General features: G+C 40.3%; 1 protein-coding gene across 2 annotated transcripts in view; it reads right to left on the bottom strand.

Moving 5' to 3' along the window:
- The window catches only part of LOC102779280 (interleukin-1 receptor accessory protein-like 1-B), a 331,658-nt gene that overhangs the window by 115,390 nt on the left and 189,852 nt on the right, over positions 1–26,416 (bottom strand). For both annotated transcript variants that reach the window (XM_035909888.2, XM_035909889.2), the window contains exon 6: positions 14,255–14,329. In XM_035909888.2, the coding sequence (XP_035765781.1) occupies positions 14,255–14,329 (75 nt within the window). The remainder of the gene's footprint in view (positions 1–14,254; positions 14,330–26,416) is intronic.

Here is a 26,416-nt window from a genome sequence, read left to right as displayed (position 1 = left end):
CACACACACACGTGCACACAATCAGAAGTTGGCCCAAAAGGCCAATGTGAGACCAAAGAGAGTGCAGCGAGAGTATCGCCCAACCAAGGTCACGCTCCGGGCAGAGAGGAGACGCTGTCATCTCTGTCCAACCTGGACACACAGCCACATAAATGCAGCCAGAAGGAAACCAATACGGCCACCTGTTTGGCAGGAAATACAGCAAGGCCAATTAGTTCAACCAGGCAACACACACAAATGCACTGCCGAGGCAATGATGATGAGGGAAGAGTTTGCATGGATAGCATATTGGCTTTGGTTTTCTTTGCTGACAAGGAGGGGGGAAATAGATCAACAAAAACTGTGGATGAAGTAAAATATGACAGAAAAAATGGCTTCGAACAACCTAAGAAATTTAATGAAAAACGCTTTTCTTCAAGTCACCAAAGAAAATTAATGTCTCCTCCTACTGCTAGCAATTGAAGTTCTTGAATAGCAGAGTACAAGAGAGCAAAGTGAGCTGCTGTGCTGAGGTTAAACTGAGGGCTAATCTAATGGCTGTTAAAAGAAAAAAAAATTGCTGCGCTTAACTGCAACACTAAAAGGTGTGTTTAAATATAAGAAGGGCACCGAGTTGCTGAGCGAGTCTTGCCGCTCGCTGCTGTCGGTAATCCATATGCTGGTGCTTGAATGGGGCTGACTATTGAAGCTAGTGATACATGATAGTACTGGAAGGGGAATGAAGAAGGCAGCAGCAAGGAGGAGGAGAAGCTTTTGAAAATTAAATTCTAGCTTGGATATGAAGAACACAGCTGTTGATGGAACAACAGCTGGGCGGTAACTGTACCGACTGCACTTTGTCAGTCTACGCTCTGTAGAACTGGAAACGTGAGTCAGAGAAAGACTAACTAAAAACTAAATCCAGGGATAACCCCAAAACAAGATATATGGTATATCCTGCCAGAATAACAAGACCACAGTTGTTACATGATACTGATAGTTTAATCCAATGACCGCAGTGCTACCTTGCCTATAAACCTGCTGACTAAGTATTTTACCTTTGTGCAGCTTTTTGCCAAGAAGTGTTCAAAGAATCTTGATCGATGCTACTTCATGAAACAACAACACAAATACAGTTTAAAAACTGTAGTTTGAGGTTATAAATCATGATGTTCCTGTAGAAATCATCCTATCTACTCAAAGAAATTGGATGAAGACAATAGAAATATCAATACTTTTATTCACCAATGTAAGGATTTGCGATTAATGTCACTGTGAATGTGGCCAGGATCTATGATGAGATCAAAGGGAAACCACTTGAACTGAAAAATCAAGTGCCAAAAACTGCAGTTCTTCACCGAATTGTGAATTGCTTTTTGTCCGCCAGTTAGGAGACCCCATATAATTTCAATGTACCAAAAGAAGGCTTAATTTTTTTTTAATTGTATCTAATGTGATCCAAAATTAATGACTGAGCCCATAAACTCAGCGTGAAAGTGTTTACAGAGGTCCCATAGCCGGGAAGTCTTTCTACAACCACAACTATCACTATCTGCTAGCCTTCAGGTAGAATGTAGCTTAAAGTCAGGTCCACGCTAGCTTCATTTTTCCAGCTTGGATGCTGCGTCCATGTTTATTCAGTCTGTGGTCCCAATACAGGCAGCTGAAGGTGGTCAGCATTTGCCAGGGCTCACCTCCAATACTTTGAGTTAATAAACTGGATCGCTTCACATTATCTGACATTATCTTCACATTATGAGATGAGATGAGATGAGATAGCCTTTATTTGTCAGTTGCAGGTCTTTTGCCCACAACCGAGATGACAGACCTTGCCGACCGTACATACAATACACAAACATCACATTGGGGAGACAGGTCAGGCTAGGTAGCGAGGAAAAAAACATCGAAATGTGTAACACAGAAGGATAATACAGGAATGCACAGATATCAACACACCATAGCACAATAAACACAGACAAGCAACATGGGAAAGAGTTCCAGTGTGTATATCTGATCTGGGACCGCTGCAATCTTTCGACTGCGCCTCCAACTGACCCGATGTCCACATCAGAGGGGAGGTAAGCGTTGGAGGTGGCGTTGGATCCGGGGTAGGGAGGGTGATGCGTCGGTGAGTGCTTATCAGTATCAGTATATATATGTGTGTGCGTTTCCATAGTTCAGCTGAGACAGTGTCCTTCGCCCTGCCAGGCTAAGTAAACAGTCTTCCAGCCAACCCAGGTGGCCTTGCATGGAATGGGAAGGAACAGACTAAACACAGTCGTTATCAGGGTGTTTTGTTCAGCTCCGGCCTTGTAGCTGGTGCCGAGAGGGTATCCACATGAAGTGATGTTATTTTTTACTTTAGTGCGAACATCTTTTTGCCCATACCCTTTCATCTTCTCATCAGTGCTAGGTTTGAAAAAAGCCTATATGATGGCAGCCAAAATGCTCTTACCCACACTTCAGGGTTGCAGAAACCTATGGCAGAAGTCAGTGTCTACATCCCTCTTTGGTCTATGGGTGAAATCTCAATTTGTCCTAAGGAGCCATGAGTATCAAATCCTACGTATGTTTTGGGAGTGTTGCACATATACTAAATATTAGCACTGACCAGGCACCTCTTATGACCACAGTAGCCTCAAACATAGCCTACTGTTGGTGGTCAGAGGGCCCGGTGGCGCCAGTGTCCAGCAGCCTCGCCTCTGTCAGTGCGCCCCAGGGTGGCTTTGGCTACAATGTAGCTTGCCATCACCAGTGTGTGAATGTGTGTTTGAATGGGTGGATGACTGGTTGTGTAAAGCTTAGGGACTAGAAAAGCGCTATACAAATACAGGCCATTTACCATTTACCATAGCAGCAAGTTGCTGCTAAACTTAACTTCTCTGGCACACAACTGTCCATGGTTTAAGAAATTACCTCCTTCGGGACCTGTACTATCTTCTTCCACCATCATCTTTATGATGACATAATCAGTAATGAGATGATATATATAACTAATCATTTCATGCCACTTCTGGCTTGACACCGCATGCAAAAATGTACCATTTGCCATCACACTGTCACATACCTACCAATGAATGACGATGGTATGGTACGGTAGTGGTTGCTTAGACAATAGGCTAATATTACAGTGACACTAAGGAAAACAGTACTTGGTGACCACATCACGACCAAAATTATTGCAATTGCGTGCAATCTGGTTGTTTCTAAAATGACTCTACTCTTTGAAGTGCGAGTGGTTGTAGACCCGTTCTGCACCTCATTTTAGAGTCAGGCTACTATCAGTTTGGAGTTAAGTAGGGTCAATTATATGCAATCTGTTTGTGATAATATGACAATTAACTGTGCTAAATCAGTGAAAAGGCAAATCTGTTGCCGTCTGTTGCAAATCTCTTGCCAACTACACAAAATACTTATATTCAGAGTCTAGCCAGAACGTCATAGACTTGAAACAGAAATTCCTCCACAACAAAAGTAGTGCTGCAGGATGGCAATTTAACTGCAAAATGACATTGGCGCAAAACAACCTTTCTGACAGCTGGTTGACGAATGGTTGTAGGCTATGCTGGTTATATTCCTAAGTCCCCTACTGCAAAGAAACACATCACAGATCTCAGACTGCAAAGTGCTGGCAATCTGTCTGCATTTATTTCATTAGATAGCAATTATTTGAAGACCTTTATCAACCTGCCTGAGAGTGAGTGCAGTCAATCCAAGTCAGGTTGTGACAGTCTGGAGACAGATTTCCAGTGGTCGCCGCAACTCCTTGCATCTGTCACCTAAACTGAAAAAAATTCAGTATAATCACGGAGCGACCACCAATTTTTCCGGGTCGCATGGATGTTTCTAACTTAAAGACACTTTGCACCAACCTGTTGAGAAAAAAAGACCTAAGAGTACAACTACGAATGCAATCCTTACTATATAGTAAAGAAAGCAATAAAAAAAACCTTTTGGCAGTAGAAATAGAAAATCAGTTGGGATTTGCAGAACCACCAAAACAGCAGCCCAGTTCTGCTCCACCAAATCTTTTCCTAATTCATCTCATGTCGTTCCAGAGCAGCATCTAGAATCACACATGCTGCAACAGCACAGGAAATCTCACTATTTATATTCAATGACTTTTTTCCTCTGATTACAAGTCAGGAAACTCTGCATTCGAAGTCTGTTGATCGATATTACACAGCACTTAAACGTCCCACCCGTGGGTGAAAAATCTTTTCATCTTTAATCAATTTCACATACGCGTGTCGTCATCTACATTTGCTACCTTCATCCATCAGAAGAACGTCATTAAAACTGCATTTACTGCAGCAACGGTGGCATAAATAAACAAATCAACTGTCGGATTAGTTATAAGTTAAAACAGGACCACATTCTAGTATTCATCAAGACTTTTTTTCTTACCTGCATTGCTTTACATTGTGTTTTAAAATGTGCTTGAAATGAGAGACCCAGTGATTGTCCCATTGGGTCAGTGCCTCTTATCTGCTGATATAATCAAGCCTGACAAAGGTAGAGGCTTTCTGACCTTCGTGAGTACCTACATGCAGGTGCAATGCAAGAACACTTAAGCCATTAAGCATAAAAATAGAAAACATCATCAAACCAGACTGTCTATAAAATAGATGCCAAAGCTCAATTTATGATTAATAGGTCTACCCAGAGATGGAAAGTATTGCTGGCACAGGCAAGAGGCAGTATATCTTAATACTCAAGTGCTCTGGCCAGTTCGTGATGCTATTTTCTGCTAAGGGGGACAAACGCCTTCAGCCATTTTTCCTGTTTGCTGAGGCAGATATGATGTTGTGGGTGGGAGGAGAAGCAGAGCAGCACATGGTCACTGTGGTAAAACAGCTCGTCTTCTAAGGTCAACCCATGATCTGAAACATGGCTGGTATCAGTGCTGCACTCACTGCTGCTCCGCTGGATCTGTTGACGAAAATTAGCCATCTTTGGTCGATAGAGCCTATCATCTCGTGACTGTCCCTGTCATTACTGTACTTATGTAAAACACTAATGGGAGCATCCCACTGCCAAGTATCCCTACCAATCACCACTAGCGACCCCCACCCCTTTCTAATATGACAGTAAAGATTTATACCTCCACACTGCAGGGCATATTAACCATTTGGGACAGTGTGCCGTTTTGTAACCACTTTCATCTGTAATAACCCAAGGTAAGACACCATCATATTTCATCCCCTCTGTGAATCTTAAATGAACCTGCTCACTTTTCCCCCCCTTCCTCTGATGCTTTGCCCAAACTCCCCCTACCTTCATTTCTCTCTCATTCTCTATCCTCCTCTCTCCCTTTATCTTTATCTCACTCTGTCTTCCTCTCCTCCAGGGCCCTCGACTCATCTGGAGACTTGCCAGGAATGCAGATAGGATCACTCACAGATGTACAATAACTTGAGGGGAATAAATATGCCCTAATTGAGAGAAATGATGTAATATTGATCCCAGGGCCTCTGAACCTTTGGCATCGACGGAGCGTTCTGCCGAGCCCGTGACATTTAGAGGGATGGCTGGTGTGTATGTGAGTGTGAATGTATGTGATATTGGGAATAGGTGTTGTACAGCCAGAGAGACTTTTTTTTTCTTTGTGAAACTAAAAATGTGTCTTGTGGTGTGTTGAGAACTTCCTGCCTCAAATAATAACCCTAGTGTAAGGTAGAAGTGCAAGGATGATGTTTTCCCACCTGAGAATGTACTGAACACAACACTGAGCTGCTCCACCGTATAAAATAATGCTTTTTTAAAAAAAATCACTCTTAATTCGACCATAATTCACCAAATGAACATCTTCCTATGATAAATAAAACTTGGAACTAGTTCTTGGAACCATAATCTTGAAGGGAAAATGTTTGCTGAGATGATAGATTAATTGAGAAGGACTAACAGAATTCATGTGTTAGTTTTTGTACGTAATTGGCTAAGCAGACTGAACGATTTTGGATATCCAGTCTAAGCTTATATGCTTCTCTGCAATCCTCTAAGAAACCAATGACCCAGCTGTTTTACATGCTGTGACCATAGACAGTATCAAACATGGACTACTATGGGCTCTTCTGACACCGTCCATTGGTTTCTCGAGTCTCTTTTTGAGACCTTGAGACGGGGCATTTCCGTCCCAATCTTGGTTTAAAAAAACATGGATGTGACCAGCAAGGGTGGGTCTGGATGTGAAACATCACAGTCATTGCTAAACGACTTGTGATTAGTAAGTCGTTAGCCAATGAGCGTACCAGGGATAGTCCTCATTTTTGAAGCACTGTATGACCAAAATTCATAAATACAGACCCAAGATGAGCAACTGAGACCATAAGCCTGCCAGGAAAGTTTTTACAAAGGTCAAGAAAGAAACCCGTTTCCTGGCCTTCAGATAGATTGCTGGTTTAAGGCTGATTCACATAATCGTGACACTGACCCCTGTAGGCTCTGTGTAGGTCCAACAGAAACCCATGCCCTTTCCTTTAGGCCATCTTGCTTTTTGATTTTTTAGAGCATGATAACTTGAATGTCTCCTGGTTGTCATCTTCTGTTCAGCCTTTGGGGAGACCTCAAGCAGAGTCTAGCTACATGTCGTCTTGTTCGGAAGGAATTCTTGCTCATATAAACAAAACTCTTTGTGGACGGATTAAATTCAGAACAGGAATGGTTGTACTTTCTGTAACAGGTCCTTAGCACTCTTTTTGATATCAGATTTTGGAATAACACATGCATCTTTATTGGAGGCTTTATATTTCCTAAAAGATTAATTTTGCATTCAGAGAACCTGGTCTTTAAAAAAAAGTCAATTTCACAGCATAATTTATAGATTTCAAATTGGGGTGAAAAAACCTTCAAGTGATCATTATATCTACCTGACTCTTCAGCATTCACATCCATTCTCCAAGACCTTTGGTATTTACCTTTAAAATGATCTACTACACATGTCTCTCTATCTGCTGCATGGTTTACCTTCATTCCACTGTGGACTACCAGTAGAAAACCCTAGACATCAATACTAATCATTAAAATATTGAAAATGGTCCCTTAATCAATGGGAGGTGATTTCAGCAGCACACCATTAGGATTTCAAATCCATACAACTAAAGGAAGAAACCTGTTTTAGAATAATGGGATGAGGACTCATGATCATAGACTGATCGTCGAGCAACGACTTTACATTTCAAAAGCATCTGCTGTAGCTCCGACTTTCAACCGCATTCTGCCAGCGTGGTGAAAGTTGACATTTTGTCTGCTGCTAGGTGCAGTTAATCATTTCTTCCTAATGATGCTTTGTTTTGACAGAGGATGCAACAACCCACAAATTCATTATATCTCTCAGTTTAGATTTTAGATTTAATGCGAGGGTAAGTCAGCTTAGAGGAAATGGGAGTCTCACAGCAACCTGACCTGCACAGGAATAACAGCCCAACCTCATCATTACCAAATGATTACAAAATCTAATTTGATGTGGCTACTGACTTAAAAGTTAATTCAGGAAAATAATGGTTTTGTTCTGACTGAGGTACCCTCTGTTTATGTCAGTGGACTATGTAACTCCATCCTGTGAGTGACTGAGGACCAATTTCCAGTTGAAGTTGTTATTATGTACACACCAACGAATAGATTAGAAAGTTCATCCTCTGAGAGCAGTGCAGACCCGCAGATTGCAATAGAGACTAAAACAAATGGATTTTCACAATCAGTCTTTCTGAGATGATGTGATAAGGTTTTAACTTTTGCAGTGCACACATTAGTGGTTAGAAATCTATTACTCAAAAAATGAAAGGAACACTTTTCAATCAGAATATAGCGTCAAGTCAGTTAAACTGCTGGGAAATTGATTTGGTCAGTTAAATAGCAGAGGGGGTTGTTGATCAGTTCCAGTTGCTTTGATGTTAATGAAATTAACAACAGGTGGACCCCCCAAAACAGGAATAGTTTTACTCTTTTTTTTTTTGACATTTGTTCTCTCATCATCTTTTCTGACTGTTTTGTATTTAGCTATGGTCAGTGTCACTACTGGTGGTGAGGTGATACCTGGGACCCTACAGAGGTTGCACAGGTAGTCCTCCAGGATGGCACATCAATATTGTGGAGACCTCAAGTATAGTCTAGCTACATATCTTCTGGTTTCTATTAAATTGTTTGCTCATATAAACAAAACTCTTTGTAGAACGATAAAATTCAGAACATGGATGGTTGTACTTGCTGTAACAGTTGATTATCGCTTTCTTTTTGATATCAGATTTCTGAATAATGCATGGATCTTCCAACATCCTCTGGTGGGCCCTGTGCTCATTGCGCAGCATTATGGAGCCTTACTGGCATTTGCCATAGGACACCAGAAACTGCAGGTCCACCACTGGCACCCTCTGCTTTTCACAAATGGGAGCAGGTTTTCCCTGAACACATGTGACAGATGAGAAAGGGTCTGGAGAAGCTGTGGAGAACGTTATTCTGCCTGTATCTCTGTTCAGCATGGCTGGTTTGGGGGTGGGTCTGAGGAGCCACAGATCTCTAGAGGCTAGCCAACAGGACCTGGATTGACATTAGTTGGTTAGTTGCCTTAGATCCATTGCCAGACCCTACACTGGTGCAGTGGGCCCCTCCTGGTGCTTGATAATGCCCATTGAGTATGCAGGAAGTTCCTTTAGGATGAAGGAATTATACCATTGACTGGCCCCACACTGGCCTGACATACATCCAACAGAACACCTCTGGCACATTATGTTTTTGGTCCATCCAAGCCAGTTTGCACCTCTGACTGTCTAGGAGCCCAGTGATGCCCTGGTCTAGATCTGGGAGGAGATCCCCCAGGACACCATCCATTGTCTCATAAGGAGCATGCCCTTATGTCAGGCATGCACACAACAACATGGGGGCCTAGATGTACCATTTTGAGTTGCTGCAATAAAAGTTTGGCAAAACAAAAAACTAGCCTGCTGCATCATTTTTCGTCAGTGATTTTCAGGGTGTCTGAATTCAGGCCTCTGTAGGTTGATAATTTTCATTTCTGTCGACTGATGTCTGTATCAGTATAGATTTCCAGGACTATTTTTTCCCAGTTGTATATATATTACATCAGAAAAATGCTGGTTAGTACAAACAGGACAAAAAAATACCATAGCATGGGCATGTAGCAGCAATAAAAACTTGCAATAGGCTACCACTCATCATCTATACGTATTCTACATCTATAAACAGAAAGTGGAATGATGCTACATAACTTGGAAAAGATAAGCACACATGAAGGTTTAATTATACTGGAACCTACGCCTAGCATCGGTACTTCAATTCAATGCTGTGATGTTGGATAAATTGTTTGGTTGCTCATTGTGGGTGTTTTGTGCAGACTCGTCAAGTTCTTCCACAGCAAAGTGAGAAAACATTTCTTTGTAGACCTGGCTTTGTGTACTGTTAATTGGAAGTAAAAGTGTGTTCAGACAGAATGGGAAGCAAATGCTAGATGTGGCATGATGGCTTGTAAGGTCAGTGGAAAAAAAACACAAGTGGGCGTGAAAAGATGCAAATTGCTCCTGTTTTGCAAAATGTTAGTTTGAGCAAATGCACATGAATGGTGCCAAACCAAACAATGAAAACACAGTCCAAGACTAAAGCCACTCAATAGTTGCATGGATGGGTATCTACCTTCCTTTGGCCACAATTTAGTGCAATCAGAGAGTGTAAAAAGATGTCCTGTACACAGTGAGAAAGCCATTCAAAATGTTGCAGACATATCAACTGGTTTCTGGAGCATCCTAAACTGAGTACAGGAATCTACTTTTACCAGGGTGTATTCTTGACCTTTGACCCTTTCCTGTGTTCACAATTTGATGTTGCGCTACCCCACATTGTTAACTGAAAACCACAAATTCACTTCCATCCGCCCGGGGACTACCAGAATACACTTTGGGAAACAAAGAAAATCCAAAACAAAGAAGTTTGGGAGGAAAAAGCGAAAACACCAAAATAATAAATTTAATCACTGAAACAGAAAACAACTCTTGAGATTTGCAAAATATTAGAGACTGATGATTCAGAACAGCTTCTTAAAGTGAAGCTCTTGTTTTTAACCTTGAAAGAGTGAATTTAGGTAGAATTTGAACAGGAGGCTCAGTAAAAAGGAAAATAAAAAAGTTTGTTTATTTTCTCTGCTGCAATTTCAGAAAACTCGCTGTGGAGTGATAATGTCAAGTGTCAGGGGATGAAGTGTGATATCCCGAGGATTGAGGTGAAGGGATTGAAGTTTCAACAGCCAATCAAGATCACAGGGGATCTTTCTGGGTTTTCCCTGAATGAACATCACAGGCGGCGTGCCACAGTGGTCGTAAATTCAATCTAAGCTGAAGTAAAATGTCAGGATAGGTAGGCCGGGAGTGACATGTTAGTTCTGCATAGAAATAGGATTATAACAAATCAAATCTGGAAGACGCAGCAGCAGAATAAAGGCCAAAAAAAAGCTGGTTGGTTAGGGTTCAATCCATGGTTGAGTCTGCTTTACGAACATAGATGAAAAACTGTTTCTTCTGCATGAATTTAGTAAGATTACCAAAAACATATTCATGCATAAAGGAAACGAACCTCTCCCCAACCCTAAATTGTCAAACTGTTTACAAAGCGTACAGATTAGCAGTACAGTAGAAACACTTGTCCTGCAGTAAGTCTGCTTAGCTGTACTCCAGTCGATTATGTGTACAAGACAGAGTGAAAGCAGTGTGCAGTGACATGTCAGACTGAATTACAGAGGCGAACTGTATCTGATCTGTCCCACAGAGAAAGCAGCGGAGAGACATGCCCACTGAGGGCCTGCATGAGAAGAGCATTTCCACAACATGTTTTAATCAAGCATTTTAAATGTAATCAGTTATAACTGAGGAAGCACATCCATTAGGAGACAGAGAAGTGGACGGAAAGTGCATGCTGATTAATTGGGACCCCCACTCCACAGATCCCTCTGCTCTCTCCGTTCTTCCCTCGAGTTCCACAGAAAGCGCTTGAAAAGTGTATCTCCGCATTTGCCTTTTCACACTCTCGTCGCTCTCCCCGTCTCACCTGCCTAATTAACTGTCAGCTGAAGCCATTTGTTCTTCTAGATTTTATGGAAGAAAGAATAAAAATAAATAAATAAAATTCCACCCGAGCTGCCATAAACCCTGAAAGGATATGCTGGGTTTGACTGGGCTCTCTGTGGATGATAAAAGCGCACTAGGCCAACACTGAGAAGAAGTGATAGGAGCTTGTACTGGCAGAGAATCAAATAGGTGTTCATATATTATGTACACAGCGCTGCTGACTCTGTGTAGAATATCAAAGGGTGCAGAGGTGGGTGAGGAGCATTAAAAACCCCTACAGAATTCTGGCTAATCCTTAACCAGTTAAAACCAAAATGCAAATTTAAAGGGGATCTTTCATGCTGTTACAGTGGCAGGATTCTCATATGAAACATGGAAAGATTCAAATCATGAAGTCAGAGTATGAATAAGTAATATATATGGGGCGATCGTGGCTCAAAGAGTTGGCAGTTTGTCTTGTAACCGGAAGGTTGCCGATGTGGCTACAACTGTAGCTTGCCTCCACCAGTGTGTGAATGTGAGAGGAATTGTTTTGAGGGCCCCGAAAAGCACTATATAAATGCAATCCATTATTATTATTATTATTATTATATAAGCCAAAAGCTCAAATTTCATACTGTTTATTCCACTCTTGGCTCTGTATGACATCACTGAGCGCATACATGCCTAATATGGCTATCACAGACACAGAACGGAAGCCACACCCACAAACCGTCTTTTATGAGGGGCAGCCAATCAGAAGAGAGTTAGCTTAAAGGGATAGTTCATGGAGCTTAAAGATGAATTGCTGTACAGATAATAAAAAAGATAGATAATTGTGAATAATGCAATGCTACTTTATTACAGGCATGTGGTCAAAAATGTGCATAATAGGTGCCCTTTAAATGCAGCCTGATACAATTAGCAGTGAAAATGAAGGGCTCAAAATATTATTTTGATGAAAAATACAGTAAAAGTACAGTTTAGTAAAAACATATCTTTTCTACCTTTATTGCCTGTTCTCAAAGCTATCAGGTAATGGATTTTGAAAACCATCATTATCCACTAAGAAAACTTAATCAGATGAAGAAAACCAGGGAGACTTTTATCCATCATCAATTTAAGGCTACAATGACTTGCACCTATTTTCCCATTGCCACGTTTTACCTCTGCGAGACCGTTTTGTTCATCGGCCATGACAAATTTACTTCAAAGGAAGCCTCCATCGTGACCCATTTTCTCTTCCACCAACAGCCGAGCTTTTGCCCAATAAGGCACAAAGCGGGAATTTTCCCATGAGCCCCCGTGCATCCAAAGCTGGTAAGGCGAACGAAAGGTACCGAGGCGGCCACATGAGGCGGAATTGGAGGCAATCACTTGGAGTGCTACTAACATAATACACTGAAGACGATACGAAGAGAGATTATGTACTGACTCATTAAAGATGAACAAACACAAGCTGCATCAGTGTTGCACAAAATAACCAAGATAGATGTGATGAGTGTGAATACAATGAAAAGGCATAGGATTGGAGGAGAAAGAAACACAGCGGACACGGCTTTTATACCAAGTGAATCCCTTTCTTTTTCATACACAGATGTGATAAACGACTCATCCTTTTCTATCTTCTATCCTTCCTGATAAAAACTCAAAGTCCATTCACAAAAGGGCAAGGAAAGTAAAAAGACCTAATTGAAATATTGCATATTGAACAGTGCTTGGTAGGGACCTCACCAGAACTGATATTTCCAGTAGCTTTCTATACCACAATTCTGAAAACAAGAGGGCACTTTTCCGATACCATGGGTAATACAGGAGGCAATTATACAGAGTGGGATTTTTACTAAGATAATAATAATTGGTGCTAAAAATTAAATATTCATTTGCAAAGCTGTTTATACCAACAATGACATCTTTCCCTCCTCCTCCTGCAGACACACAACTTCACACAGCAGCTACAGACAGACAGGCACACAGTCCCTCTTATCCCTAGCCCCTCCCACCACTAGCAGCTGAACTCTTGAACAGCAGCAGAACAAACTTGCTAAAGCAACTTAAAGACCGACACCCCTGTCTTTGTGAGAAATTTCTAGAGGCCTGTAAATCTCCTGTTTCAGCAATGACGAAACTGTTATCATTAATATTGACCAAGCTGGTGTTAACATTACCATTTAACTATTAGCTCTGGATAGGGGTTAGCAACTATGGCTAGTGTTAACATTATTGTTGGAGCTAGGTAGTCCTGCCCATCTGAAATGATAACAGACAGAGTTAATTTAACAGCCAGAAATGTGTTATGGTCTGTAAGAGCAACTAGACAAAAACAGTGACGGTCATAACAACAAACTTAACAACTATTTTATCAGGTATGATCGGTATGATCATACTGCCAACTCACCAGGAGCACAGGAAATAATCAAGCCTGCAGGTGAATACACTTGCACCAACGAGTGCTGTTCTAATCTTTATGTATTTATTTTTAATAAAATAAAATGAAATTCTAGCACCATAACAACCCTGCTGCTTGGTTTCTTAAAGTTAAACCTGTGCGACACCAAAACAAAAGGGAAACATATGATACAGGATTTGAAATCAATATAGTTCAATACCTAAAAAATGGCAATGCTGTTCACGCTATTTAAAGGTGTTGTAGAAATGTGTTGTGATGGATAAAATAAATAAAATTCAGTTTCGATGTTATGGAGTCCCCACAAAAATCTCAGACAAAGCCACAGAAAGGTGATTAAAACCTTAATGTAGAACATGAAAAAAACTAATTACATTTAACATTAATTGCCAGATAGATACTGAAGAAAAAAGAACAGAGCAAAAGCAAAGTGGCAATACGTAGAAGTAACTCCTCAATAAAAAATATTGTATCCAAGAGAAACAATGTGGTGTATACTCATAGAGGAAGAGCAGAATATCCCCAGCAACAGCAAGGCAACATTTACTAAGTATTACACGATTACACTACAAATTAAGAAACTACCATTGGGGTTGTTACCTAGTAACATCTGACTCTAAAACTTTCATCCTACATGGACAAAATAAGCCCATCACTCCAAAAAACCAAAGCTAAAGTAAAGTAGAACAGGACCTACTTCGAAGCGCCAACTGGCTAATCTAGAAATCTGAAGCAATGCCACTGTGTAGCGCAAGCTAGCGCGACACTGTATCCTCATAAAACAAGCGATCACTGTAGGGAATGAAACGAGATTTCTTACCTATTGCCATTTCTATGATGCTCATTTGGCTCTCTGAAGGGAAAAGGATTTTTGGCGGCTTGTCTGTCAGGGGAGCTGTGAAAAGACAAACAGAAAGAAAGAGAGAGCGCATTAAATTCCACATCTTTTCTCCCCAGTGGACTGTGGGAGTATGATTTATTCATTAAAGACCACAATAAAAGCGTCCTTTAAATGGGAGCAAACACATGGAAATATATATATTTAAATAGTGGACAGAAGAAGAAGGAGAAGACAGGATGAATTACCTAGACTTAGAATTACCCAGTCAAAGCTTTAAATATCAGTGTGCATGCTTTCAAAGCAGAAGCTACTTCAGTATTAATGCCACTCAGTCTTTGAGTAAGTCACGATACGGTGCCAACACGGAATACATTACAAACTGTTTTGTATATATAGGGGCTGTGCAGCTACTCAACCATTTCCAAAAACACAGTGTAATGTCAGGTAGAAAAAAAATAAACATTTGCAGCTGCAGTGGGCACGGGAAGGTCGAGAGCTGCAGGAAGAGATGCTGTCTTTTCAGCTGTGTACAGCTCATAATGACTGCAACACGGGAGTTTCACAAATGCTTACAGTACAGCAACAGCGGTAATATTAAAATTAACCTAAGAAAAACAAAACCGCCCGAGACCAGCAATGAGATATAAATGATCAATATGTCAGCCACGAGCACGTTGCTGATTTAAAAGCCTCACATTTGACACGAGAACAGCCTTCGGTCCCAACTCCCTTCGAAATGCACCAACTCCAATTAGACAGCTGCTGAGTAACAAAAGACGTGCACTTAGAGTCTCCTCATTATAATGATTCCCTAATTGGTTCTAGTCTTCAAAGTGGCATCGGAGAGGTTTTCTATCTTTGCACGCTTGGAAATACTCGGAGGGTTGAGGCTTTTTTTTCTTTTTCCTTACAAATGAGTTGCGGTTTGACTGCAGCAGCGATCGTTGAGGTGAACCTGGGAAAAATGAGCCTGGGTTTAGAGAGTCGACCGACAAGATGGAGGCGAGTTTTTTGGAAATTTAAACTGAGCTGAAATCCCACGTAATATAATTCAGCACAACGCGAGATGGTATCATAAAATGTGTTATCCCAACAACCGATCCTTCGTGGGCACTCAGATCTTCATTTGGCCTCCGTGTAGAGCAGCAAATAGCAGCTGGGAGCTTTATGATGCAACTCAAAACCCTTTGAAAATGATTTCTCACTGACGCTGCAGGCAAGATTCTGTCTTGACGAGGCCAGTAAAACACATTATAAAAATTATACTATTTTGGTCGAAGTATTTGGCTCGTTTTTCAAGAAAAGGATAGTTTTACATCACCCATTTTAGCAGGTGATGTAACTGGTACCTATATCACTTGGTACATGGAAGTTTCTTATTAGTATCTATAGCTTTGTAACAAATAGTGCTTACACTTTATTTTAAGGAGCTTGTGGTCAATAGTTGTTGCTAATTAGCATCCACAGTGGTAGCGCATTCCTCCTTTGGCTGTCACTATGAAGTACTTATTTGTAATTTCTGCCTTATTCTGTTATTAAGTAACAGATTTTAATTTTATTAAGGCTTGACGTTAGATTGACCCCGACACAGGGGCTGTAGCTGGCAGCTGTCTGCGTCACTACCCGTGTTTTTCTGTGTAATCTGACAAATAACATGAATTTTATGTGAACAAACTGACCCTTGAATAAGTCTGCACTCTGGTTTTGGTGAGTGACGTTTAACTACTTAATTTCTGTTACTTTAGACTAATTAACAGGTCTGTGCTACGCAGCCTTACTGTATATTCTAACACTCTATCAAATGTCATGATTTTGACATTTTCTATAACATTCACATCTACTTTCTCCATTTGTTTGTTTTCCCTCTAATTTACTACATGTGTTCAGTTAATGACTATTACTATTACCAGATCATCTATAATCTCCTAATGGTAACCTTTACAGCAATCTCTTGTGGTCCTAGTGATTCTTTTCTCTTTCTAGTTTCCATTTCTTTTCCATTTTTTCTTAATGAAAGACTCTGTCAGTTTTATTTCCTACCACATGCTAACCTAGTTTGGATAGCTTCTGTCTGCATGACCAAAGTCTGGATTTAAAGTTTTAGATTTTGGATTGGTCACTGTGTCCAGCACCTGCACAATGATTGTTTTTTTTTTTTGTCTCAAACTATTACATCAATAAAAAGGAATTAGGAAGTCATTGACCCCAAACTCTACGTGGCTGTGTAGTGTAGTACTGCTTGGTCAAGCAGAATAGAATAAGTGGCTTATATTGACCAAAAAAGAGATCATGTTCTGTGATGATTCATGCTATTAAGCCATTATTTCTAATAGTGAACATGTGCACATTAATATAAAATGTCAGCAGACAATATGCAGATTTACAGTTGCAGTGAAAGTTACAAAGGTCACTCAAATAATTACAAAATGTTGCCTCCTGCTCTGCCACATCTATGGATTTGTTTGTTTAGGCCTTACTAACACAAGCCCAGAGACCCCGCAGCTGTTACGGAAAAATATGTTTCCCTGACCAGTTGATGAGTGGTTGCTGGAGATTGCAGACAGTGGCTGGATGAAAAATATTATAAGATACTGCAAAAACATCTTATTGTTTTGGTCACTAGTAGATTGCCGCTGTCGCCACAGTATGTATAGAAGACTCCAACTTGTCTGCAAACACTGGCCAACTAGTTAGCAAGTGGAAACCGAGACAATTTGCCTTCAAAGCAAAAGTTGCCCTTTTCAGGGTAGGACAACTTTTATTTTTGAAGGAAAACAAAAAGTGTTTGCTGCTCTTTTTTAAATTTCACTACCGCTCAGGTGTCAGAGGCAAGTGTCTCCCATGCAAACTATTGTTGATTGTAGCAATCTCCTCATGACCTAAGTAATCATAACACAGTTTGTGATGCAGCACCATCTTTCGCATCGATTTCACGTAACCAATACTAGCAAGCTCCAGTAACCACTTGCCAAAAGGTTGGCAATAAACATTTTCCCCTGGTGACCAGATATTGCAAGTGGGTCACTAACTGATCCTCTAAGCCTGTAGTGACTGACGCCTCACCGAGTTTATCGGGTTAAGTTGGGTTGGTTATAAAATGTCTCCTGTGCTGAAGCCTCATAACTTGTTGCCCTATTCATCCATCCCTGCCTCCTCCCTAAGAGGTTTTTCAGCTCTAGAAAATAAATACACTACTTAGAAAAGCATTTACAAGGATAGTAGATGTTCTTGCCCAGTAAAGTGTGCACTTTCAACGAAAAAGCAAAAATGACTTGATTGACTCATTTTATTTTTTATATAGTCGATTTAATCTGAAGACGATGGCTGGACTCTCGGGAGAAAAACATTTTGAAAGCATCATTTTAGAAGGAAAAAAAAAAGGGATAAGAGTTCCAATGTCACAACAACTGACCGACAAAACCATATTGTGGCCTTAAAAAAAGAAAAGCTCATGCAATGAGTAGCAATATGAAAGCAGGAAAATGCCTCGGAGGTCATTAATTACTGTAAAAAAAAGGACTGCAGCAAATTATGCCTGTGCCAGGCATAATTCAATGCTGTATAAAAAAATTAAAAAAAACCTCATTACCTTAATTACCTTTTTCTTGATGAAATATGCTTAGATTATTTTGTTTCATTATGACATGAAAAGAGAAGTGAGTTTTTTCCACTCTGATGGTTTGTCTTCTGTAAGACAATGCTGATTCTGAAGAGAGGAGATGGTGCATAGGAATGTATTTATAGAAACATGAAAAGAGAAGTGAGCCGAGGATACAAACATCAAACATGGAGCCACAGCTCACTGCATATGCTGTTACTGTAAGGTGCATTTGTTGTGTAACTTCAGTTGTACACTGTAGTTTGTATATTAAAACCAAAACAATACTTTGTCATAATTACTCAAATCTATAAGATCCAATCTAACCCAAAGACCTGTTCTGTTGCACTGCTGCATGAGCAATTTTGTGTCAAATTAATATTGCAAGCACTTCTTCTTTTCAGCTGCTGGAAATTTCATTGGCCGAGCTTTGCATTATGGAGAAGCAATCCTCGCTACTGCCTCCAGTAACACCTGGAGGTAGGAAACCATGATAGCTACTGAAGTTACACAATCGATTACCAGGATGCGAAAATTGAAAATGTAGCACAGAGTTGGAAGAATCTGAAAGCTTTAAGAGTCCTGCTGGCACCAGCACCAGGAATACCAAAAATGTTTGCCCTGTGGCGTTCATACAGCTGTACACAGCAAAAAAAAAGTGCGAGAATTAATTTCTAATCATTATTTTAAAGTCAAGAAAATGTGCTCTCTACAGCCAGTTAGCTTCTGAATATGTTTGTTCAAATATTCTCAAGGTCTACATACTTCTGGAAATATCTGCGTATATACTGACTTGGGTTTTTCTAACTAGGGACCAAGCTCAAAACTTCATTTTATTTGAAAGATCATATCAGGCATCGAATATTACTGTACAGTACTGTGCACCTTGGCCACCACTCTTTTCTTTACATTTGGTTTCCAAGGAATTCAGATGGTCTCGAGGAAACTTTCTCCTGACTTTTTTTGGACACTTTTCTTCCTTGCACCTGACCATTTTCAGAGGAATATTGTTGTTTTTTGTTTGGTTTCAAAGTCACTTAACACTGAATCATTCATGAATACAAGCAGTACCTAACTCAAGGATAAACCAGCGTGTGTCGACAGATACAACTGCTGCAAAAACACTTAGCTTTTTCCATTTCTTTATCTGAATGTATAAAAATTCAAAAGATAACACATTTTGACAGCATGCGGTATATCCTCAATAAAAAACCCAAAAGGTTAGAGGCCTATAAAATTATCTAGAGGAGATGAACAGTGTCTGAAAGTAACATCCTTCAGCAATAAGATCCTGACACAAGACCTGAGAGATACACCTTCATTTGATCTACTGTTCACTGAAGCCTCATCAGAAATGGTTTCAGTGGAAGGGTGGCTGTCAAGAAGCCATTTTTAAGGAAGGGAAATGGGGAGAAAAGACTGAGGTATGCCAGATTACAGACTTATTAACACTTTTATTTTGTATGTAATTTTACCATTTCACTACTTTTTAGCCAGGGAAGTTTCCTTTGACCTTTGCAGCTTTGAACTTCATGATTACTGGGAAAACAGGATTAGTCCACTCAGTCTCAGTTAAAGGGGCATGACACGTTGTTCACTCACTCAACTTGCACTTAAGTGGTTTGACTTTTGTTTCTTTTTTTTAAATGCAGAAAAGTCGTGCTTAAATTCAAATGTGAAGGCTAGTTTTGATTTGCTGTTTGCACCGAACGGGTTCAAGGTGAAATCCCCAACCTGGAAGGCAATCAAAGTGCCGATGTAATTTTTAACAAGCTCAGAGAACACGGGGTTGATTCTAGGCAAAAACGGAACCATTTCGAAGCTAAAGTTAACAAAGTAGGAGAAGGCTGTTTAACTGTAGTAGAAATACTGCCCTTCACTGAAATCAAGGGCGCGCTGCTACTGATATGCTGTTCGTCAGTGGGATCCCAACATGCTGGAAGGCATGCAAACGCGCATTCACACACAGACACACAAAGTTGAGATGCATTAGTGAAGCTGGCTGGTCTTCAAATACAAAACCATAATTCTGTGGTGGGTTATTATGAGTGGGAGTGGGCAGGCTTTTCACCGGGGGGCTAGAAACACATCCAGGCTGACCTGTTTCCCTGCACACAAACACAGATATATTATAAGCACATTACACACAGTCGCACACAGCCATCCGTGCACACATCGACACTAAAAAGCTTGATGCTGGCATTAGCTGAGGAGAAAATGGGTAACCCTTCCTTTTACAATCCCCTAAATACAAAGACTTATCACGTTCATATAAAGTAAATTATAGTGTTTTGTGAGGTAGAAAAAGCAGGTGAGTACAGAAAAACTACACCTGAAATACCCTTTATGGGAGAATATGACCACAAACTGCACAAAAATAAGTAATTTACTGGAGCATATTATCCAAATGTCTCACATTACAGTACTATGCAAGTCTTAAGCCAAAGAGGAGACTTCATATTTTAAAAGTGGTCTTGAGCAACAGCTCTGCAGGCATTCTGAAGGTCCAGAGAACCAGAGAAATGTTTTTGTTTGTTTGTTAAACAACTGCACACTGACTTATGGGTTATTTAAGCATAAAAAAGAAACTTAACTTAAGGAATGAACAACCATCTACACATTACACATCATTTGTTCTTGTTTCTTTAGATGAATCTATGAAAAAAGCCAAAAATAACACAGTTTGACAGACTTAAAATAATATTTTCACACCAACAACTGGATCCCCAAAGAGCTATCACTTGAAAACATGTCTGCATGGCGCACAGTGTCCTTGTATAATTAGAGGAAACTGGACAAATGGAGGACAAAAGATGAAATGACAGGACTAAAAATCTCTGTCTGAAGTAAAAAGAAAAACTCTTACAAAGAACTGACACGAACCTGAGAGATTTATCTGACCCTCCAGTTATCCATCTACTGTTGACCAAAGTCTAATTAGAAATAGTCTGATTAGAAGCGAGGACATCAGGTAGAAAGAGTTCAAGCCAAATTACACAAGCACTGGACTGACAATCAGCAGCAACAGGTCTCATGAAGTGATTAATCCAAATTTTAATTGTTTGGTTAAAATCATGATCAATATGTATGAAGGAGGTCAGGTTGTTATGATTCTGGGCTCCATTTCAGCCAGTGGTGTCGGAGATCCTGTCAAAATTGATTTAATAATAAACCCAGAAAGGTACCAACAGATTGTTATCCACCATGCAAAGTGTATCTTAGGTAAAAACTTTTTCAGCATGACAATGTAGTAAAAACATATGAAAACCACACAGTGAACACTGTCAGTCAGGGATCGGCCTCCCCAGAGCTCAGACCTCAACATTATTGAAGCAGTGTGGGATCAACTTGATGGAGAACAAAAGAAAAGGGAGTCGAAACATCTAAAGAAGATCTTTGAATGTCCTTCAAGAATCCTGGAGAACTATTTCTGAAGACTACTTAAAGAAATGACAAGAAAACTTGCCAAAGAGAGTTTAGACTGTGTTGAAGAATAAAGGTGGTCACATCAAATATTGACTTTCAAGCTCCTTAGAATTGCTTCAATAAATCTCTGTGCTTATAACCTAGCAAAATACAAAAAATGAGGGGTAGCACTAGACCACACGTGTCGAACTCCAGGCCTTGAGGGCCGATGTCCTGCAGGTTTTAGATGTGTCCTTGATCCAACACAGCTGATTTAAATGGCTAAATGACCTCCTCAACATATCTTGAAGTTCTCTAGAGGCCTGGCAATGAACTAATCATTTGATGACCCAGGGTAATATCTAAAACCTGCAGGACACCGGCCCTCAAGGCCTGGAGTTCGACACCAATGGACTAGACTTTTGCACAGTAGATTCATAAAATAGACCTTAAAGAGGTGATTTTTAAACAAATATGTTTGTTTGGCTCCTCAAGAGTTGTGGAACAAGCCAAATGGCATCAACCTTGGTTAACTACAGTTGCGCTTGATGGATAACAGAACCATCCAGAATTCTTTTTAAAGAATTGGTTGCCTATTTTCCTAGAAAGCACCCAGTACCTACATATTACTTGCTTATTACCACCGGTAATTACCTAATATACTACAAATTATCATGTATTTATAGGGTATGTTGGGTTACCAAAAAGAAAAAAAAATGCCTCAGAGGCCTTGTGATCTGCTCTCGCTGTGATCACATGATGATGGATGGAGGGATGAAGTAATGAAACAGAAAAAAAGACCTCGTTCTCTCCCATTAACTCCAGCATCACCTTTCTCCCTCCACCCGTCCATGCGTCGCTCGCTCTATGTCTTTGTAGCTCTGTCTGTCTGTTGTAGTCACTCTCAGCGATGAGAGAGAGGGAAGATGAAATAGTGGGAGAGGAGGAGGGAGGAAGGGAGAGGGTTGTGGTCCTCTGTTCACACCTCATTAAAGACCACTTCAGCAGACATAGATTAAGAGGAGAAGCGTGTATGTGTGTGCATCTGTGTGCGCGTTTGTTTGTTAGCTCGAGATCGTTAAAGAAAAGATGCAGCGTGAGTTCCACACGAGAAAATAAATGAAAAAGCAACTTGAGAGGAAAACCTTGTTAGTCACACATGTAGAAAAGAAGAAGAAAAAAAGCTTCGCTATATGGGAGTCTTTATATATCGTAAGCTCGAAGCCTCTCATGTTTCCTCTCAGGTTTCTTCAGATCAGACACAACTAAACTGATGCAAAGATGCCGCATGGAGGCATTTTTAATGTCAATAACAATCTGTGACTTCAAAAGACAGTAGAGTAATGAAATGCTAATGTATTTATGCATTAAGATATTTTAATTATTGTGAATTATGCTGAGTTTTAATAATTATTATTACCTGCACACATTTTTGGTAATGATAGGAGTTGCTGGACGGTTTTATTTTTAACCCGCCACTTGACAAGCTGCCAACACTATGATGCTACCATGATAGGAGCAGCTGTGTAAATGCTAAATTGGCCATTTGACTACTAAACCCAATTGAAGGACTTTTTATAACTTAATAGATTAATGACATTAAATGATTTAATTACTGCCAAATCGTCACTATATTAAAAGATGACAGCAGCAGGCTGAGCGTCAAAGTATGTCCTTTTTTTTTAAACAGAATCTGACATTTCAAAATCAATGTGTGAACCAGCTCAGCTGACACTGATACATTAGCAGATATGTCATTAAAGTGCAGACTGATGGAATTTAAAGTGTTGGATAGGTTGGCAAGAACGCCTTCAAACTGGACTGAAGCCGAAGGGAACTCTGCAGCACTGGGAAGGAGAATAAATTTGTCAGCAGTTGTCAGCGGCTGTTAAAGCTTTGAAAAGGTAACTGACTACCTCAGGGCAGATGGCATGCATGGTGCGAGATTCTAGACAACCATGAGAGAGAACTCTCCCTAAGTCACTTTGTCAAAAATTGTTTATGCTAGTAAATAATATCAAACATGAAAACAGTATTTGCTTGTAAACTGCTGGACTTAAACAGTACTTATTGCACATTGGCCACCTTGCTAGGTAGAACTGCTCAAAGCAAATATCTAATCAGCCAATCACATGGCAGCAACTCAACGCACTTAGAGATGTAGACTTGGTCACAACAAACTGTAGAAGTTGAGGTGATAGGGTAGGGTCAGAATTCGGTATAAACAACAAATAAAAACTGTTCCAGTTACTGCTGGTGGTGGAGTGGTGTGGAGCATATTTCCTTGGCACACTTTGGACTCCTTAACACCAAATGAGCATCATTTAAATCCCATAGACTACATAAGTATTGTTGCTGACCATGTCTGTCCCTTTATGACCACCTTCTGATGGCTGCTTCCAGCAAGACAACACAACATGTCACGAAGCTCCAATATTTAACTGGTTTCTTAAGCATAACCAAAACCAACCCAGTACTAACAAGGTGAATCTAATAAAGTGTCCAGCGTGTGGTAATTTCATTGGCTGTATCAAGTACTTGGTAGGTTTTATTGTGTAGTTTTCATTTTCATGGATGAATAAACAGGTTACTAGACAAGAAAAGGCTACTGTAAATTCTTATTGTGAGCTCAACTGAAGGAAAGGTGTTTCCATCACCACACAAAAGAACTGCTACAATTTTCCTTCATCACAGAGATTTCACGAAAAGCGCTGACGGTACAAAATGTGACTCGTCAGATATAGTGTATGGCGCTCAGCGGGAGTGAAGACGGTGCGTTGCCTGTGATGTTGTTGTGTGGGAGTCAGATTATATAGTTCAGGCAAAATGATTTTTTATTTTAACGGGAGGACTTAACAGCTGTTGCCCTGAAACATCTGGCTCAGGGCTGCAGGTTAAATAGAGCAGAGTCAGGATGACGATTATGTTTAACCGCAACAAGAGGAAAACAAGGAACTATGAATAATATATTAGAACAATTGATCTTCACAGCCACAATTTGCAACTTTATGAAAAATAAGTGGCATTATTTTATAGAATTACAAAACTGTGAATTGAGACTTTCTAACAAAAGCTACAAGATATCTGCTTCTGTCTTCAATCAAAAACTGTAGTTTCAATAACGGAGCAGGAACCTATAGATAGACCTGTGCAACGTGTGCCCCATCTCTCAGCCAATAGCAGCTAGGACACACTGCACGCTTATCCAGTTTATCTTATAATGGCCTGAAGTGGATAAGCAGTAACTGGATGAATTTGTAGGTTTAAAATAGTTTTATTTTGTTTACGACGGGCTATTTGACAGATTGATGAGCAAAAGTGGACAATTTCTGAACTACAATACAATGAATTTTATCGCAATCAGCTTTACAAAAAGTGACAAGGACTGACAAGTTGTACAAATCGATCTGGACTGCAAAATTAGAAATGACAAAAAGTATTGCAGGGAGTGGATATATTAGTAAAGACATCTTTGAATAACATGAGTTGGTAGAATTTAAGGAGTCCGTTTTCTACTGAGACCATGATGATGCCAAATTCTACCTCTCTTTTGCGGCTCTCTACAGTAATCATTTAAATGACCAGTGTAGTTGTAGGATCGTTACTAATTGGAAAGTAGGTGGCTTGATCCTCAGCTCGCTTAATCCGCAGGTCGAAATGTCCTTGACCGAGACACCCTGAGCCGCCCCAATGCATCCATCCAGATACGGATATCAGCGAATTAGTTATAAGGAACAGACTATTACTCGCCAAAACTGGTTCTTGAATGTGCTTTTAGTATAATTAATGGCATGCTATGCATCAGATAATTGTACAAAGACCACAACCATGACATGGAGGCCCAGTTTGACGAATTAAATTAGTTTCGACTTAGGGTTAGCCTAACCTCTACTGGCCAGGGTCTAGTCCAGGGGTGGGCAATCTCAGTCCACGAGGGCCGGTGTCCCTGCAGGTTTTAGATCTCACCTTGGGTCAACACACCTGAATCACAGGATTAGTTTGTTACCAGGCCTCTTGAGAACTTCAGGACATGTTGAGGAGCTAATTTAGCCATTTAAATCAGCTTCAAGGACACATCTAAAACCTGCAGGACACCGGCCCTCGTGGACTGAGATTGCCCACCCCTGGTCTAGTCTAACTCTAACCCCAAAGCTTAGCAGATAATGACAACCTAAAGCTGTCTGTATATTTAGTAATGCCCCTTGTAATACAATGGTTAAGCCTCAATAAAAAATAGCTAACAGTATCTGTGAGTACCTGAACTGAGTTGTTGTTAACTGCACCCTTCTGCAAATCTGTTTATTTGTGCTAAATATTTGGGAGTTTTAACATGGAAGCCTCTCAGTAATACTGCACTCCTAACATGTGCCTGTAAACAAGGCAGGATGCAGCCATGGTTTTGTTGCTACTCTGTCCAATTACACATACACCTCAGCACCGTGTTTTCGACTCCTCACCTATCAAATTGTGGCGATGGTGTTCTCACTGTGGCTTCAAATTACTGTTCTTAGCTGACAGGCGTTCCTGTTCTTATCGGCCGATCGATGTTCTTCAGCACATCACTCCCTCGCTGTGCTTTCATGTTTTCACGTCCGGCTTTCGCCTCTGACTTTGTTCATGAATATCACATAGCAAAGTCCTATACGTTTTATTGATGGAAAGCATCACACAGGCAGTCGTGCACCCGCAACTTCCGCCGCCGACAAATCATATCGTGCAGATCAGATGGTGACTCGCTCATTCTTAATATGCAGTTTGAAAAGTAGCTGAACCTCGGCGTTCCTTGTCGAGTTGCAGCCACTTGTTATGATGGATATTTTTGAGGTGCAGAAGATAAATCTCCTATCTGAAAGAAGATGCTGCTTGTTAAAAATAAGCTAGATGCTCCGGGAGAGTCCCCGAGCTGAAATGGTGATCTCTGAAAGCAGTGAGAAATAAAATAAACCATTGGAGAGAGAGGGGAGAAAAAAGAGCTCTAAAGAAATGACACTGCCATACTCTCCAAGGGTACTTGTTGAAAAATACCAATATAACAACCCTGCAGGAACAGAATATAATAAGGGTATATTTCCTTATTGAAAAAGGTGTTGTTTTAGAAGATCCATCAAAACAATTGAATATGAGAGGGCTCACAGGAT

This window comes from Neolamprologus brichardi, chromosome 23 (genome assembly GCF_056152115.1).
Source record: "Neolamprologus brichardi isolate AB-2024 chromosome 23, ASM5615211v1, whole genome shotgun sequence".
NCBI lineage: Eukaryota > Metazoa > Chordata > Actinopteri > Cichliformes > Cichlidae > Neolamprologus > Neolamprologus brichardi.
This window is presented reverse-complemented; position numbering and strand designations above follow the sequence as displayed.